Consider the following 18,256-nt stretch of genomic DNA (forward strand, 5'->3'; position numbering starts at 1 on the left):
TAATAGTTTCTACAATAGAAGTGTATTACTGCAATTTAGCACAGTGATGTCTGGAAAATTCCCATTGCTTTTGATGTAAATGTATCTCATTTTGCCATGAAAATCACCAAACACATCAAGAATGTCCTGGAAATATTTCCTTTCTAAACATCCCTAAAATGGAGAAATGGTTTGAACACCAGTAGGGGTAGGATGGTAACAAATTAGCTAATAGAAACATTTAATTTCTTGTCGTAGGCAAAACCCTTTTTCTCACGCAGCATCCTAGAGTTGTCCTCTCTGTTAGGTTTTTCCCTCTGTTGCTCACTGAATCTTCATTCTGCTCCATGGACTGAACTGCTCGCCTTGTAGTTCTTCCAGAGCAAAGACAAGAGATTCACGTCTCTTTTTTTTATAGCTTTCTGGTAATTCTGAGTGGAGAATGTCTTAGAGAATACATCAGTAAGGAATGCAGCCATGTTCTGCAAATCCTGAGTTAAAACACCAGTACTGCTACTCATGTCAGTCACAAATGCCTTTTCTCCATATAAACCTCATACTAACCTATCTCTTACCTTCCAGAGCTGAATAGTGGTATGCCAAACGGCTGAAAAACACTGAAATCCAGGAGGGAGAAGATTGTACTTTTGAATGCATTCTGTCCCATGAAAGCATTGATGAGTTCAACTGGACACTGAATGGAAGCAGAGTGGAAAGTGGTGGGCGATTTAAAGCTTCTAACGTGAGTCAGAAATATACTCTCATTATCAAAAGTGTGACTCCTACTGACGCTGGGGAAGTCGTTTTTTACTGCCCGTGGTCTAACCTCCAAAGCCTCTCTGTCTGTGAAAGATAATGAGATGGGAGAGATTCTGGGGTCTGATTCCTTCAACTGTCTTCTGATAAGATTGTCGTGAGAGCTAACTCATAATATGGTTAAAGTGAATAGCAACCTTCTACTTGAACCTCAAAGCACTGAGAATTTCTCTTAAAAATAAGTAAAAGGAGGAAACATTTTACACAAATGTGAGAACTACCCAAAGCACTGGGGTAGTGTTGGCAATGGTCATCTCACTACAGCTTGTTCCATTACCAGTAAATCAGGAATGATCTGTTGAGGGAACTGTGGGAGCAAATATCCTCTAAGTATAAGCTGAAGGAATGGCCTTCACATCATCTAGCTGTACAACAAATTCCTATCTAGAACATGTGCATCTGAGAGCATCATCCGAGGCTCCCAGTGTGATGAGTGGAGAGAAGAAAGAGGCAGTTTTCAGACATGGTTCATCATCCTTAATTGAATAGATTTAAGAGAGAATAAATGCTGCCTGGAATTCTATTGTCTGTACTTTGCAGATTACTGCTGGCTGTAGGATGGCGTCTGTTGCAAGTGCCTCTCTAACTTATCTCCAGCATGTAGATGCATGTATTTTGAGAGGGGCATCCTACCCTAAGTGTATGTTACTCAAAAAGCAATGTTTTCTTCCAGGAAAACCTACTGAGGTTTCAAAACAGCTGGAGGATAAGACAGCAGCAGCAGGGCAGGACATCAGCCTGATCTGTGAGCTGTCAAAACCGGATTTGAACATCAGGTGGTACAAGGATGGCAAAGCAATCAGAAAAAGCCAGAAGTACGACTTGCAGCAGGAGGGAAGTGGGGCCATTCTGATCATCCATGACTCTACTGCCAAGGACAGTGGGGAGTACCCCTGTGAGACAGAGGGCTCCATAACAAAAGCCAGGGTCACTGTGCAAGGTGAGTTGAAAAGCACACTGGGGATGGCATGTAGAGAAGTCGAGGTAAATATCTGCAGCCTGTGGGTGATGTTTTTCTCTTCTGTTTCCTTGAGCAGGATCAATTCTTAGTTTTCAGAAAATATGATGGATTAAAATCTTTTCCTTAAAATAATCTGGAAACTGAATGATTCTCCAGTGTGATGTGGATCTGGGCAGCCTGGTCTGGTGGTTGGTAACCCCTTGGAGGGGGTTTGAAACTAGATGCTCTTTGAGGTCCTTTTCTACTCAGGCCACTCTATGATTCTGTGATCATTCTATGATTCTATGATCTTGGGTGTTAGTGAGCCACGAAAAGATGGCAATCTGAATTAGTTTATATTGAATATGTGTAATCAAAACTATATGCAGTTTATCAGATGAGATCCTACCAGCGCATGTATAATGGTATTGAACTTTCCAGATATCTACTGGAATTATCAAACCTATGTAAATGGGTGGACTCTGTGGTCTTCTTAGACTCTTTGCATCTCTATGTGATATTCTGAAATGAGGGCAAAGGAGATTCAGGACACCTCTGTATGCTTGGGACTTGTTGGGGTAACAGATCCCTTTGTCCTACACCCTCCTCCTTTTTTTTTTTCCTTCCAGAAAAACCTAATTACTTTATCAAGGAACTTTCAGATGTGAAAATTGAAAAAAGTGGAAGTGCACTTTTTACATGTCAGAGCGAGAAAGCCGCATCCTTCGTCATATGGAGGAAAGGCATTGCTGAGCTCAGGCCTGGCAGGAAATACAAGAGGGCACAGAAAGGACGAGACCTGCAGCTGTGCATAAAAAATCTGGAGAAAAGTGACAGTGACGTGTACACCTGTGACATTGGTGATGCCCAGTCCAGAGCCAAGCTGGTTGTACAAGGTATGTGTGAGAGCCATATGACTGCGCATCCTGTTTCTCCACTACCAAGACATTATCCTGGTAGAATTTGTACATTTATGGCAGGTCTTTGGGGCTGCAGCTGTCTGGCCTGAATAGCGGTTCACAAGCCATGCACAGAGCGAGCTGCATGGAAAGGGAAAGAACTACCGACTAGAGCAGTGCCATTGAGAACTTTATGTATCATTTAAAAACCAAAAATGCTGATGTACGGTGAGGCTGGTGACCCAGAAATCAGTGTGAACTTTCTATCTCTGACCTTTCTGAGTTACAAATAGTCCTCCAGAGTTCTAGGCAAAAATTCCCTTATGCTGCATTCTGGGTAGTTGTCACGGTTTAAACAAAAATCTACCTGTGTCCGTGACAGGGGGGCCACAGGCAAGCGAGGTCCTAGAAGGAGCTGAACCTCTGTCCCAACTACTTCAGAAGCAGCCCAAACCCCCTCGTACATGGCTAAGATCTCCTTCTCAGTTGGAGTGTAGCACTCCTCAGACCCTTTATATGCTCGACTCCAAAGTTCCGGGGGTTGGCCTTGGGTTTCTCCTAAAGCTCTTTGCCACAAACTCCAAGTGGGACCTTTCTCTCCAGCAGCAGTGTAGAGGATGTTCTTTACATCCTGTCCTGTCCGTACTGGCCCTAAGGCCACGGCACGGGCTATCTCTTGTTTTCTCTGCTCAAAAGCCTGCTGCTGCTCAGGACCCCATGAGAAATTATTCTTCTTCCGTGTTACCTGATAGAAGGGGCTCACTATGTGGCTGTAGTTTGGGACATGCATTCTCCAAAAGCCCACTACTCCCAGAAAAGATTGGGTCTCTGTCTTGTTGGTGGGAGGAGACATAGCAGTGATTTTGTCAATCACATCTGCTGGGATGTGTCGATGCCCATCTTGCCATTTTACACCTAAGAACTGGATTTCCTGGGCAGACCCCTTCACCTTGCTGCGCTTAATGGCAAAACCAGCTTGCAAAAGAATTTGGATTATCTGTTTTCTTTTCTTGAAAATCTCTGCTGCTGTATGGCCCCACACGACAATATCATCAATATACTGCAAGTGTTCGGGAGCAGTAAAATTATTCATGCTTTATATGACGTTATGATGTGGAATACTGATAGCAAAATTACAAAATTATTAAACCATGACACCCTGGTATTTTTCTTTTTTTTTTCTTAAATATTTTCCTTTTTTTTTTCTTAAATATTTTCCTTTTTACTATTAAAATGTTATGGGCACATCTTGTAGAAACACAAGGCTGTTTACAAAGAAGTGCATGCTGTGTTGCTGTATGATGAGCAAGATACATCTGTTCTTCATCTAGCAGGAATAGTTGCTGACCCTTAAGAACAGTTTCAGAAAGCTTTGGGAATTTGGGCATTTTCCTTGTTTCTGCAACACAAAATGAAAATTTACGCTGCATACAAAGAAATGGGGAGTCCGAACTTGTACGTTAAATTTGAAGGAGATCAATCTGGGGTAATATTTAAAAAAAAAAAAAAAAAAAAAAAGGGAATGTGGTCATCAAATACTATAAAATATATTAGCTGTTACTAGAATGCCACTTATCTTCCCCCCATACGAATCACTGTCATGTTGTATGTGAATTTGTGAGGTGGGTTTTGAAGCTGAAATTAAAAACTTCTTGTATGGCTGTGTTCATAGTGGCTATCCAGACTATCTGTAGAAATAACAGCTATTATGTAGTCAGCTATTCACCAGTTTTAACTGATTATAAATTACGTTTCAGGGTGGAGAACATAGCATAGTGCCTGACACCTGTGTTGATCCTGAGGGCATTCTTGATTCTGTGCATTATGATGTCATGGATATTAAAGAGCAAGCTGAGGCAGCACATAGTTACAGTGTATCCCTGGAGGACCCGAAGGAAGATATTGGCTGGTTTGAAAAGCAGCTGGAGAAAACTAACTTTGAACTGATGGAGACCAAAGAAGAGCTAACAGAGAAAAACAGCAAACTACTTAAAACTGAAGAAGAGCTGATGCAGAAGAACAAAGGTGAGTTATGCAATGTGAAAGGTAGAAGATAGAAATAGTTCATTAATCTAAAAGAGAAATAACCAGTTTGAGTAGGAATTAGAGGAGATGTTCTACCTTTGGAACCATAGCCTGTAGATAAGTGATAGTTTGTTCCTTGTGTATATTCAGGTTCAGCAATTCCACGGTTTTTGGTTATTTCTTTTCTTTTTTTCCCCCTCTCCTTTAAACTGCAACTAGCAGCTTTACGCTTTCGTAAGTATGGGGTTAAATGTCTATATCTTGATTTTTACTTTTATATTGTAATCTCTACTCTTCTTTATGTCTTGTTGATGCAATGTTTTCGTTCCAAGAAATATAGAAAACTTTTGAATCACTCCCAATAAGTCAAGACCACATGCAAATTAATTAATCTGCTCAAAAGCTACCTAAACATTAGAATATCTGGAAAAATTGATTACTTAATAAACTATCTATTGGCTACTTATGTAATACAACCTTTTCTGTGTGTTACAGACTTTGAAATGCAGATGATTAAATTGGATGAGTCTGTTGAGCAACTTAAAGAAGCAACTGAGGTAACTTTATCAAGAAGGTGTTGTGTAAAATTGTTTTAATACCAACTTGTGGTAGCTTAAAATGCTATGAATGCTCAGGATATCTCCACGTTCTATGCAGTCCATAAAACTTTATCCTGTACTGCGAGCTACTGAATATGTGAAGACTAGCTTGATTAAGTATGTGTGCATACCACTTCTGGTGGTTTTTGTTCATTTTTTGATGTTTGGTAGCCTGAAGTAGCTCTGAAAACATTTATAGTTAATTCTGTCACTCAGATCTCTAACCTTGTAAGCTTAGCAACTTGACCCTTCTTAGTCTTTGACTGTCTGCATCACTGCAACTTAGTATTTCCATGGTATTAAAGCTGACTGTGATGAGTAGTCATGTCCTCACCTATTACTTCTTCCAAGAACAAGGCTCCAACTCTATCTGTGAGATTGTGTGGCCTGAACACTTCTGAGGCTTTTCTTTTCATAAGTTACTAAAGATGAATAATCAGTCCTTGGCAGTGCCAGCATGGCTTAACAATTGTCATCTTGTTTTCTGTTAAGAAGTACTGAGTATTCAATCATGTTAAAATTTTCTTCTATTTGTGAGTATTAATAGCGTCCAATTTCAAAAACCGCTTAATATATATTCTTTAGCTATGTTAAATATACACAGTAGAACAATGAGCACAGGTATGTTTTGCTGGTTCTTTTATAGAATTAGTTATATAAGTAGCACGAGCAAAAGTGTTTTAGGAGATGCTAGGTTATCTCAGCTTAAAGTTCAGGGTATTTACACCATTCTCTGAGCTTTTAGGTCTTGTTTCCTATGCTCTGTAATAATGCTTTTTCCCTACTTCCTGTGTAAGGAGCTTCTAGACTGAACATTACACATCTTCTCCCTAGTCTTATTTATCTTGCTTTAGTGCTTGCTTGTTGTTTTCAGCATAAAGTGTTTAGATTACTTATAAATCATATTCCCCTCACTAGTGTTGCTGGGAGCAGCAATCAAAACCAAAACCTGGTTTGGGGTGGAGTATGCCACTGCTGTTTCTTCAGTATGACTTTTAAATCAGTTGAGGGCTGTATATAAAACTCCTTAGATGAGTTAAGAGGCTGTTTCCATGCAGTACATGTGAATCTGTATGTAATGCAGGCTGCACGTGGGCGCTATAAAATTCTGCATTTCTGTAGTTGTAGTAATAAAAGGACTGTACAAGAATCACCATGGAATATATTGTTGTGGTGACCCAATCCCTAGTAAGTCTTGACTTATATTTATTTTTCTAATACTTAAAGTATGCATATTATGGAATGGACATAACTGGATTCTAAAGCAGTGATGAAATACAGCAGAAGTCGCTTTTGATAGAAAGAAAATGCTTGTGATTTTAGCTAATTGCTCACCAGTTAAAGAAAAAAACAGCCCCAAGCTAATGGAATATTTATGGAAACTTGAATCTGAAAATTTGTACAACTTTATGAGTGAACTTTATATGCAAAAGAGTAAGTGTGGACAGAAGTAGGAATCCTCATATTTTGTTTAGAGATGAACTGAATAAGAGAGACAGATATCAACACTTAAGTGATCAACTTGTCCAGAGTTTTATCTTTCTTTTGAAAGTAAGAGGACTGTGAGTTGGAATGAAATTTCTTAGAGAACTGATTATCTACCATTTAGATGTAGATGGAGTGATTCCTGGCTTCCTTATAGGGATTGCTGAAGCACGGAAGATAGAAAGAATATAGCTGTGAATTATCTATCTCGTTCCCATGTTTCTTAAATCTAATTAGATTTTCTACTGGTGTGGAGTGGAAGGTTTGAGTAGTGCCATGGTAAAAGTGTTCTTCCAGACTGAAAACCTTTTGCTGTTAATTCTGTATAGAAATCTGAGGCACCTGATTACGTGTTCAGAGGACTTTAATTCCTTCACTAGTATCAAATACTATGTGATGTGAGGGCATGGCTTGCATATTACGACAGTTTTTCACTTAGAAGTTGCTACTTGGTGTTGTGAACTGCTATGTAATAATGATTTTAATCAATCTGAGCTACATTCCTTTTCCCTTTTTTTTGTTTGTTTGTTTGTTTGTTTTACAGTAGTTGTAAATGAGAGAAAGAAAAAGAACACTGTAGAGCAAAGGACAATTGAACACATGAAACAAAAGTGCTCCGCGTACTGAAAGGAAGTACTAGCACTGAGGGAAAGAACTGAAATCTTGGAACATCATTTAACTGTGCTTGAAGAACAATGCAGAAGAGAAAAAAATAAAAAAGAAGATTTCAGTAAGCAGGTAACAAGCCTGCGTATTCAGCTTTCTTTTTCTGAAGAAACAGCTGATGCCCTCCGTGAACAAATTCTGCAGGGTCAAGCCGACTATCGGGAAATTGCTTCTGAACTGGATGAACAGAAATCTATAAATATGACACTAGAAGACAAAAATGCCCAACTAACTAACAACATAGAAGTTGCCAAAGAATATATAATTGATAAAGTGTCACAAGTAAAAGAAATGCGGACCAAATTAGATGAATTATACAAATGTCACTTAGAGTTTCACGCCATCGGTACTGACTTTGTCAGTGTAAAGGATTCCTCAGACTGTGAAAAAGATGAGCCAGGGACATCTCAAATTAGTTCTGCATGCATTCAGTCACAGACTTCTTCCATCTCAGATCTTGTGCAGGACCTCTCCTTTAACTATAGTCTTGAAAGGATTTGGGAAGTATGCAGAAGTATTGTTGATGTTTCCTCACAAAAAAGTCAGCACATCAAAGCACTGCTTCAAGACAATGAAAACCTAAAGGCGGGACTGAATAATGCTGAATATCATAATCGTCAACTTGTAATGAAGCTATGTGAGATTACAACTCACACTAGTCAGGAAGATGATCTTGTGAATCAGTTACATGAGCAAATAGAAAAGAAAACTCAGGAGTTTGAAGAAAAGACTGCAGAAGATCAGAGAGTGATTGCACAATTTCAGGAGGAAGTTGCCAACTGTGAGGTAAAAATAAAAGAGCTTGAATATCGCCTGGAGGCTTACAAGACAATGGAAGACAATGTGTCAAAACTCAATGAATTACTTAAAGAAAAAGAATCTATTATTGTGAATCTGGAGACAGTTACAGCAACTCTGCAGGAGAAGTCTGCAAATGCAGACAAAAAGTTTGAAGAGTTAAGTAGCAAAGAAGCAAATCTGATTCAAGAAGTTTTGCAGCTGAGAAACAGCTTGGAGCAGATGAAACACTCTCTTCGGGAAAAGGAAAAGAGTGAAATGGAGAAAGTGCAACGTATAGAATCGTAAGTAACCACTGAGTTAACTTAGAGCCCTTTGAGAATGAACTAGAGTTAAAAATAGTTAATGGGAACATCCCTTCGACTTAATGCATTTGCATGCTTATCAATGGCCAAACTACTACTTTAGGATGCTTTGGTATGCTACTTGAGTTCCAAGGGAAAACAGGAGTGTGCAAGGAAATAAAGAATAATATGGGGATTGCTGGTGGTTTTGTTGTACATCCCTCAGAATAGCATCTGAATAATTTATTGCTTCAGCATCTGATTATGAGAAGCAAGCTGAAATTCAAAAGTAATTGTTTAAATCTTGTCACTGGTCTAGATAGATTTAAGAGTCTATTTACAAATAGAAACCAACAGGCAGGGCATGGATTAAGCTGTAATTGCTGTTTCCATGAGATGTGTAACAGTAATGTTCTTTGTCTCTTTATTTTTAACATAAGGCTAGAAAATATTCTTTCTGAGAGTTCTGCCCTTGTACTGAATTTGAAAAAAGATTTGCAGAGGAAAGAAGAAGAGTATGCAGATCTAAAAGACAAACATTCTGATGCCAAGAAACAAATTCAGCAAGTACAAAGCGAGGTTTGTAACTCCAAAGCCTAAAACCTAAGTCTTGTGAAAAAACGCTGATAACTGGGAAGAAGAATGCTATTTACTTGAAGAGAAATAGACTAATTTCCAGAGGCTCTTTAATATAAGCATGTATATTTTTTTTCTTCAATTTCAGCTTCAGTGATGTTAATAGTTAAAATTTAATTATTAAACAAGAAGATATCTTAAAACCCATTTTGCAGGTACTTAGTCTGAAAGTTTATTGGGTGTGCTTGGGGTGGAAAATTGAAGCTTAAAAATGAATTCATGTCTTCCTTGGTAACCTTGCACTTGCTGTCGTTTTCCTACTCAGCACTTGTCTGTGAATTCCTCTTTATTTAACAAAGAAGTATTTGGCCAGGTTGGATTACAGAAGTCTTTTAATGAACCGTGAGCTGTGCTTACATTACAGGTGTCCACGATGCGTTCTGTGGAGGAATCCCTCAGGAACAAGATGGAAGAACTTGAAAGGATTAATAACCAGTTTAAGGATGAGCTGGATTATAAAGACTATACTATCCAACAACTTAAACAGGTATTTTTCTTGCTCTTAATTTTTATTAAATGAATGATGCAGGTTTTCCAAGCAACAGGAAAAAGGTCAAAAAAAAAAAAAAAAATTGGAGCAAAATGAAAGTGGCCAACTGAAATTAGTGGTAGACCATGAAAGATATTCAAATAATTAGTCACTACAGAGCACTGGCAGATTGCTTTAAATACAATAATCTGCATAGTAAATACATATGTTATACATGCATGTAACCTGATCTTGTTGAGTGACATCACGATATGTTAATTGAAATGTCTTACCATAAACTCTTTTTATCAGCTTGAGTCCTTATTTATGCTATATGAAAAACTTATTAATTCTAGGCTGTCTTAAAAATTCTGCTTGTTTCTACTGTGTATGCTTTTCTTTCATCATGAAATATAGGAGCTGGAGGAAAAGGACCATAATCTTCAAAAGTGGCGTGAGGAGAGAGATCAGTTAGTAGAAGCTTTGGAAAAACAGCTCAAAACTTTGGCTTCTAATGTCATACAAAAAGAGACAGAAATAGCAGAACTGAGACAATCTGCCTTAAAGGATTCAAGCAAGGTCAGCTCTCCTTTCCTCCTACCTGATTAGCTACCCATAAATTCTGTAAGACTCCTGTACCTGCTCTTTGTATTCTGGGTGTGGTTCTGTTCTTGAACACTGTCGTATTGACATCATGTGCAACTAACCAAAAAAAGCACCAGCTTTTATTTTTGTTCTTCAGAAACAGAATTTCTGTTAATTACTAAAATTTCAATTTTTTCAGTAGTTCAGATAAGCTGATGTCAGTTTGATGCTTATGATCCTACAATCAGACTGGACATCTGTAGCTTTTTCCGATAATTCACAGCATTTCTAGATCCCAAGCTAGGCTCAATACTCAGACAGTAGCTTGTGTGTGTTAATTCCTTTTGCCAATCCCACAACTCAGCAGTTTTTACTGTTTATTAGGATAATGCAACTGTGATAGAAGAGTTAAGAAAAGAACTGGCTGACAAAGATGACTTTATAAAGGAATTAAAACAACGCATTAACCACAGTAGCCCTCAGTGTTTGCCAGAAATACCTTTACTTGAAGAAAGACAAAGTAGAAGAAATGACTCTGTAAATGAAAAGGTATGATTATATTTATAGAAAGTAAGTACTTAACATCTTGTTAACCCCTTTTTGTTCTTCTGTTTTCCTAGGAGATACTGGAGCTGGAATCATTTTTCTTAGCATACTGTCCTTTAACTACATATTCAGTGATGAGTACTTGTTGGTTCTTTTTGTCTTCCACTCAAACATGAGCTCTCATCTTCTCAAAACTATTTTATTTACTAGAACACCATCTCTCTGTGTACATTATGGAACTTTTCCATGCAGTTTTCCATGTATTCGTATGTGGATGCTGAAGATTAGGCAGAGGTTTAGCCTTTGGTGTTCTAACATAGCAGCTGTGAGCGTGCAGAGTATGGGGGGAATGGATGACAAAACGACCAGCGTTACAGATTTTGTCCCTAAATAATGTCTCGCTTTCTCTCTTTTGGAGGCAGAATCCTGCCTGAGACTGTTAGTGAGACCCAGTAGGGTGTATCTGAAGATCACACAATGAATAGATGTTACTACCTTCCCACACTTGTGCTGTGTTTCAGCTTACGTGTTCATGTGGTGTCTGAGCTTGAGGTTTTACACTGTAACTTTAGAAAACTCGAGATATTTTGGAGGTCTAATGCATAGCCTAATCTTTACTCCTTTTAAATATTTACAGCCTAGGAAACAACAAAGCAAAACTCAAACTGGAGAAAGTATTCCATTAAGATGCAAATCTGAAGACAATTATTTGTCACGTCCATGTACTAGGAGCCTCACTTCATTAAATGAATCTGAGGTTAGTATGAAACTTCAGATCTGAAAATGTTGTGATTGTACTGCTTTTGATAAGGAATGAGTAGCAAAAGATCTCACGTTCTCTAAACAATTCCCAAGTTTTAATTTATTTATCCCTTTCAAGGTGATCAGATCACCTGTTTTTATAACCTTTGATAGGAATAAAAGCTGTTGAAACAATTGTGTGATGAATTTTTGTCAGGTGCTGTTGAAAACTCTCCTCATGTTAATGCTTATGAAGTGGCTCATGATTAGATAAGTTACTTGGAAAAAATTCATGGAGCCACTGAAACGGGCACAGCAAATTGAACTTATTTTCTTCCTCTGCAGGATTTCTGGATATTGTTTTGTTAGCAGATGATGTTAATCATTCCTATATAAGTTTTTAATTGCTAACTTTCATAAAATAGCAGTTACATATATTTTAAAAACAAAGTATTTATTAACCAACTTAATTCTTGGAAATACAGTGGGTGGTGATACTCCATTCAGATTCTTAGCAGAGCCTGATAAAGTGGCTCTGACTACTTTTTGTCTTTCTACAATCTTTGGTAACTTTTTGAGAGGAAGAAGACTCCCCTCAGAGGGTCGGAACAGTGTAAGTAGTAAAAGCTGCTAGTCTGTGTTTGGGACACTGGAGTTTGCTAGTTACTAGCAGCAGTAGAAGCAGCCATCTACCATTTTCTGATGTCCCCAGCAGCCTGTCTTCCATGTGTTCAACCAGCATCTGAACTCATTTTTGATATGCTAGCTGAATTCCTGCCATAGAGAAGGAGGAGTCCAGGTGATCTCAGTTCTGACTTTGTTGCTCCTGTTGAGAAAAACAGGATTGGGTGGATTGTGGACAGGAAGTGCTGCTGGGGAAATGCATACTGACATTTCCCTGTCACTTAGCTGTGCATTTGCTGCCATTTGACCATGAGCAGGTACATGATAGCCTTCAGCTTAAGTACGGTGTCATTGCTTGAATGTCTGTATTCTCTCCAGGGAAAAGATAGCAATGGAGTTCTTTAATGACTTGTACTGGGCTTGCACCTTGCCAGCTGGACCTTACTTATGTAAATAACATCTCTAGTGTAGAAGAGGAAGGGCAAATTCCCTAAGATTAAGCTGGAAGTTAATCGAACACTTGAATCAAATGCTCCTGTTCCTGCCCAGTTCTGATGCAGCAGAGTTGAGATGAAGAAAATCGTGTCAGTTCTACCACCATTCTCTATTAAAAAAAAGTGTAGTTGTCTGTGCCCTTGAGAAAAAATGACTTGTAAAGTATCAGGCTCAGTTTAACATGGAGAACTTTTTTTGTGATCATAGATTGGAAATAATTTTAAATGTAACAAGTTCTAGGAAAGAAGGGTAAAACTCTGCTGTAACTGAAATAGACTCCTTCTGTTACAAGTGTTCTTACAGCAGGAAAATCGAATGCTTACATATCCTTTTCCAGATGCTTTATAGCTTTTTAATCTCATGGCTACCTTAACACTTGCACTTAAAATTCTTCTGTGCTATCAGGAGCATTTGGAAACTGTCCTCGACTCTTCTGGAGTGTCTGCAGAAAATGGCAAAACTAGTCGGTTCCCAAAACCGGAGCTGGAAATCCCACTGACACCTCTGCAACCTGATAAGACGGAGATAAAGCAGCACGGCAGCATGATACCTTTAGGAGTGAAAATGCCTAAGGCAAAAAAGAAAAGAAGTGATGACATGGATGAGGTATGACCTAGACCCAACAGAAAACAAAATATCTGATGCCTTTTTACCATTCTCATTTAAGCATTAAAAAAATGCTATTTCTACCTCAGTAAAGTAGTTGAAGAATTTAATCAGTGAACTGCTTTAATGAACAAAACTAATAGCCAATCTCAGTGATAATGGTTTAAGAGAAGGGAATTTCTCTTAACTCCATTGTGTATTTTCTTTGAAACCTGTAGACATAAATCAGCTTTTTAGACATCATGAGATGTCTAATACTGATATCTTAATGTCCTGTTTTTATAATTGAATGCTTATTTATTATTTGATTTACAGTGGAATAGTTACCACTAGCAAATACTTCCCTACTATTAGCAAAAGTGTTTAAAGTGTTCACTTTTGTGACATCTGTTGTTCTTTCCAAAAGAATCATGGCTGAAACTTGTCTTATTTTCCCAGGATTTTGTGAAAAGTGAGAACACGAAAAATACAAAATCTGTCATGGCTTTTAATTCACCCTCTGCAAGTGACGAGAAAATGGTTGGTTTTTGTTCTAGTTTTGAAGCTAGCTTGGGACTTCCTGTAATTGTGTGGTCACACGAAAGAAGCAGTGTCTTATCCTTATGTGTATACCTGAATGGGAATCTTACATGCTTATGAGCTCTTCCTATTAAATTCCATAAGCTAACAAAGGGCAAGTCAGTCTGTCCCCAGAGCGTGTAATGGCTGTACTGTGTAATGATTTGGAGGGAAGGATATTGCACACTGAATAGTTGGGAAGAGAAGCTTTAGTGTATTATCGTGTGCTTTTGTAAGCGAAGCCCTTGTATTAAACTAAGGTTCATATCATTAATATGCATGGCAGTTATTAAAAACAGATGTTCACATGTGATAGCAGTATCCTTGGCATGGTCAGAGTATGAGTAGTAGATTTTTCCCATCTGTTGTCTTCTGTTTTGTATGTTTGTTTATTTTATGTAATTAGAACAGCTTATGTAAGAAACAACTCCACAGCTTGGGAGCTACTTTTAAAGAAACTACTGCCTTATTAAGAAACTTTCAGAAACGTATGCCTTGAAATAGCTGAGATTTTGACGACTCCCTAAAGGATATAAAATTGTCTACATTACTTGCCGTTGTGGTATCATCAGCATAATGAACAGAGGTGTCAGTAGTAAAGCTCAAAATGTCAACTTAAAATAACGTTGAACTAAAATGAAGTTTAAACAATGCTCTTGTTTCACATGTTCACATCTCTGTTGAACAGAAATCCGGAAAAGACTACTTCCTGAGAAAGCAAGTACATGCTTCAAGACTGACTAAAAAGAAGGATGAAACACTGCAAAAAGTTGGAGATTTTATTCAAAGCTCTCCTTCTATTATACACTCTAAAGGTTGGTGTAGAATAAGTTTTATTCCATGTTTTCTAGACATTGTAGAATGGCTTGTTTCTGCTGTAGGCTATTAATGTATGTGTTCTTAGACTTGTCTGCCATGTTAAGTTGTCCTTTGATTTATGAAGTAAATGCATTTATTCGTCTCTTCAGAGATTCATTATTACATTTGTGAAAACCTACAAGTATACAGAGAAAGTTGGTTCTGTCTTGTGCTTCTGTCAGCACGAAAGTTAGGCCTGTTGTTTAACTCCTGCTGAAGTTTCTGACTTCCAGCGACTTCTGAGCCATGATTGTCTTTCATACTCCATTTTAATGCGTGCTTTAAGCTGCCGTACCTGAAGCTATAAACTGTTTCAGCTATAGAAGCAATAAAGAACCTCGATGAACAAATACAATTTCTGAGTATTTTCACTTAAATTTTACGTGTCATTTATAAACCAAGTTTGTTACGAAGCTTTTTTTGCATTCATTGATTTAAAGACTCACAAAACCAGTAAGTTGATTGGTTTATGTATCAAAACAAATTTCTTCTAGCCAAGAAGCTGATGTCAGCAGTAAGTTCTCCTAAATCAAACGAACCTGAAAGTCTCGAAGAAGGAGAGACCAAGCCAAAACGATGCAAAAGGAAGCTGTATTCCACTGTCGTTTCTGGCCCTCTAGATATACCTGCTTCTTCGGTAAGCGATTATACTGTAGTCTTGGCTTAAAATAAACTACTAAGGAGTCCAAACAGACTGGAGGTTTCATCTATTTGCAGGAGAAGGTTGAAAGTACTGAGGTATTTCTTTATTCTACCAAGTCATTCTTGTTGGTCTTCCTGCTGTTCTGTTTTATTTTGTCCTCAAAGATCTCTGTGTTTGGCTGGCTTACAGTTTACTAAGTAGGTGATGTAGCAATCACGGAGATGTCTTCTAATTTGGAATCATAGATAATTTCAGTGTGTCGGAGTGGGATTATTCTACTACACGCTTTTCTAGAGCACAACTTAGACAGCTTTTTAGGTATGCTTAAACTATGATCTCCTGTCTAAGCCAACTTGCAGAGGATCTGATGTGCCAGTTTCATGACTGTCGGCAGCTATTGTGCTAAGAACATTCTTGCTGTGTTGGAACTGCATCTTTTAATTATATTAGAGTCCTTTTTCTGTTCAGCATAGTGATCATTTGCCCATACTGTAATATCCCTCTGAATTTTTTGATGATTAGACGAATGATAGGGGCAGAAAAAATGTTATTTTTTTTTGTTAGAGGATGAAGAAGATGAGAATTTCTTTTCTCACTGTAGTTCTGAGAACATGGAACTGAACCGAGAACTGAAATTCTGGGCAAGTCATAGCTACAGGGATTGAGGCTAAAAATGTTTTCTGAAAGCTTCATGTTTCACAAAACAAGTATTATAATACTCTTTTGAAAACAAGTATTTCAAAATGAAAGCTGCCTTCAGGCGTTCCTCAGATGTGTGTGCTTTTTTAAGATAAACAGGATTTTGTACATTCTCCATATTTGTTCCTTGTGATTAAGCTGCATTAAAATGATCTCGGTATCCCATAGTTTTCTGAATAAAATATAATAAGCAAATGCCATTCTGAAATCCATTTAGGGGAAGAAATATGTTTGCGTGGGTCAAGAAGAGCTTGTCAGTCTTGTGTGAAAAGATGAGTAACTTTTGAAATGTTTTCTTCAGGAATCTGAGGAACAAAAGAAGGAAAGTGATCATCTGATCATCAAGCGACGGCTGAGATCCAGAACAGCTAAAAAACCTTGAAGAAGCATGTTTGTTCCCCTTTCTCAGGACATACTTTTATCGTATTATTAAAACTGGTTGTTAATAAACAGTAACAGTTACTGCGTTGTGTTCTTAAATTTGTATATAGGTGTTTGTTGCAGAACGGCGGGAGAAAAGCAGACGACCACACCTGTCATTGACATATGATCAGCGAATCTCATTTATTCCTTGGCTGTGTGTACCTTTATAATACGGATAATTAGCTCATACATATTGCAACATATCTCTGTTTCGTTCGATTTGTTGGCCTCAATTATATTATATTGTGTTATCTTGTATTTCGATATCATATTTAGTAAAGTAAGTTTTTCCTCCTTAGATTGCCGCTGTTTTATCCCATTCCCCTTTTCCCCCTCCTTTCCGGGCCCCGGGGGGGGGGCCCACGGGGTGGCTTCCCCTGTCACAGGCATAGGTAAATCTAAGTAACCCGTGACACCATCCAAAGCCAATCTTCCCTCTTTCTGCCTGAAACTGTTTCCCCTCCTCCTATCCCAAGTGACCCTGCTAACAGCTTTAGAAAGCCTTCCTGCAACATGAAAACGTGCCTGTGAGCAAACAAGCAGAGAGAGCAGCAAGGATTGCTGTTGCACTGCGTCACGCCGCTCACTGCCCTCTTCTCCCTTACAGGTTTCAAATGGAATTGGTCCCCAAACTGCCGCCCCTGATACACCGCAAGTCCTCCGGGAGCTTCTCTGGGGCACGGAAGCCAAAAAAAGATGAGACTTTGCCACCTCTTTCCAAGGGCAGGAAAGGTAAAGTGGCTTCCAGCTCCTTTCCACGGCACAGGCAACCAACTGGAGGTGGGCAGTCTCTTGCTGACCATCATCCCAGGGCTCTCACTTGTTTCAAACCTTCCTGCCAGCTCAGCATGGCTTCTTCCCCTTAGATAATGGTTGGCCTGTCCAAAAGGGAAGTGCTGGGTGTGACGTACCCCCATCCCTGGCTATGGCAGGAGGATGTGGGGATCTCAGGCCCTGCCCTCCCCCAGTGGAAGGGCAGGGACCCCAAAAGTCATTCTGCTGCCTTCTTGTCACCAGCCAGGTCCTCTTTCCCATAGCCAATGTCCCTCCTGCAGCCCCAAAACAGAGCTGAGCTGCAGAAAGGAGGAGTGGGGACAGAGATGGTTTCAGGGCTGGCTCTGGGAACAGGCCTGAGTGCTGATAGTGAGCGAGCCAAAGGCTTGATGGCGAATCTCCTCTTCCTTCCCAACTGCAGTGAGATTTGACATGACTCCAACCTACACCAGAAGCCTGAGCACTGCAAGTGTTGACAGCGGGCAGTTGCGAAGGAGACGGAGCTCACTGCAGAGGGAGAGCATTGCCTACAGGTGAGGCTGGAGGCTGTGGGCTGGGATGTGCATGGGGGTGACCCAACAAGAGCCCATTCCCTAACGCCAAAGGGTCGCTGCTTGTTTGTGGCTGCCCGAGAGAGGGATGGGGAGGCCAGGAGCCCCCCAGTTCACAGGGCTGGTCCCTCTCCACGTCTCCAGAGAGCCATGGGACAGCCCATCAGCTGTCTGTGGGGAAGGCTGCATTACAGCCCAGGCTCCTGGCTCAGGCTGGCGGGATGCGGCCCCAAAGCCATCAGCCACTCAGGCAGACCCCTCCCGCTCTGTCCTTTCAGTCTTCTGCCACCCATCGGGGCTGTGCTTGAAGCCCCACGCCCCTTCCCCTTCAACCCAATTTGGTTCCAAAGAGACCCCCCCGCCCCCCCCCATTAAACTGGGGTCTTAGAGTGCCCCCACTGACTCCAAATACCTCCCCCAACCCACCCTATAGACCCCAAACCCACCCCACTGCACCCTAATCCCACCCCACAGCCCCCAAACACCCCCCCAAGCCCACCTTAAAACCCCCAAAGGCCACCCCATAACCCCCAGATACCCCCCAAACCCACCCTATG

At 39.6% G+C, this 18,256-nt stretch overlaps 3 protein-coding genes across 3 annotated transcripts in view; 2 read left to right on the forward strand and 1 right to left on the reverse strand.

Moving 5' to 3' along the window:
• LOC146757518 (rho GTPase-activating protein 32-like) overlaps window positions 1-18,256 on the reverse strand; it is a 218,196-nt gene that overhangs the window by 136,341 nt on the left and 63,599 nt on the right. The window lies entirely within an intron of this gene.
• LOC146757533 (uncharacterized) lies at window positions 568-5,270 on the forward strand. Its single transcript, XM_085520757.1, has 5 exons — window positions 568-721; window positions 1,469-1,735; window positions 2,365-2,631; window positions 4,392-4,659; window positions 5,155-5,270. The coding sequence occupies exons 3-5, from the start codon at window positions 2,599-2,601 to the stop codon at window positions 5,253-5,255; spliced, it is 402 nt and encodes a 133-aa protein (XP_085376883.1). The 5' UTR covers window positions 568-721; window positions 1,469-1,735; window positions 2,365-2,598; the 3' UTR covers window positions 5,256-5,270.
• LOC146757534 (kinesin-like protein KIF20B) lies at window positions 7,279-16,823 on the forward strand. The gene is made up of 9 exons (XM_085520663.1): window positions 7,279-8,491; window positions 8,932-9,070; window positions 9,492-9,614; window positions 10,014-10,175; window positions 10,566-10,730; window positions 11,365-11,484; window positions 12,993-13,193; window positions 14,440-14,607; window positions 16,800-16,823. Exons 1-9 carry the CDS (start codon window positions 7,611-7,613, stop codon window positions 16,821-16,823), a joined length of 1,983 nt encoding a protein of 660 aa, XP_085376789.1. The 5' UTR covers window positions 7,279-7,610.

The sequence above is a fragment of the Coturnix japonica genome, chromosome 20 (genome assembly GCF_054131305.1).
Source record: "Coturnix japonica strain WE chromosome 20, WE-NBRP24, whole genome shotgun sequence".
Taxonomy (NCBI): Eukaryota; Metazoa; Chordata; class Aves; order Galliformes; family Phasianidae; genus Coturnix; species Coturnix japonica.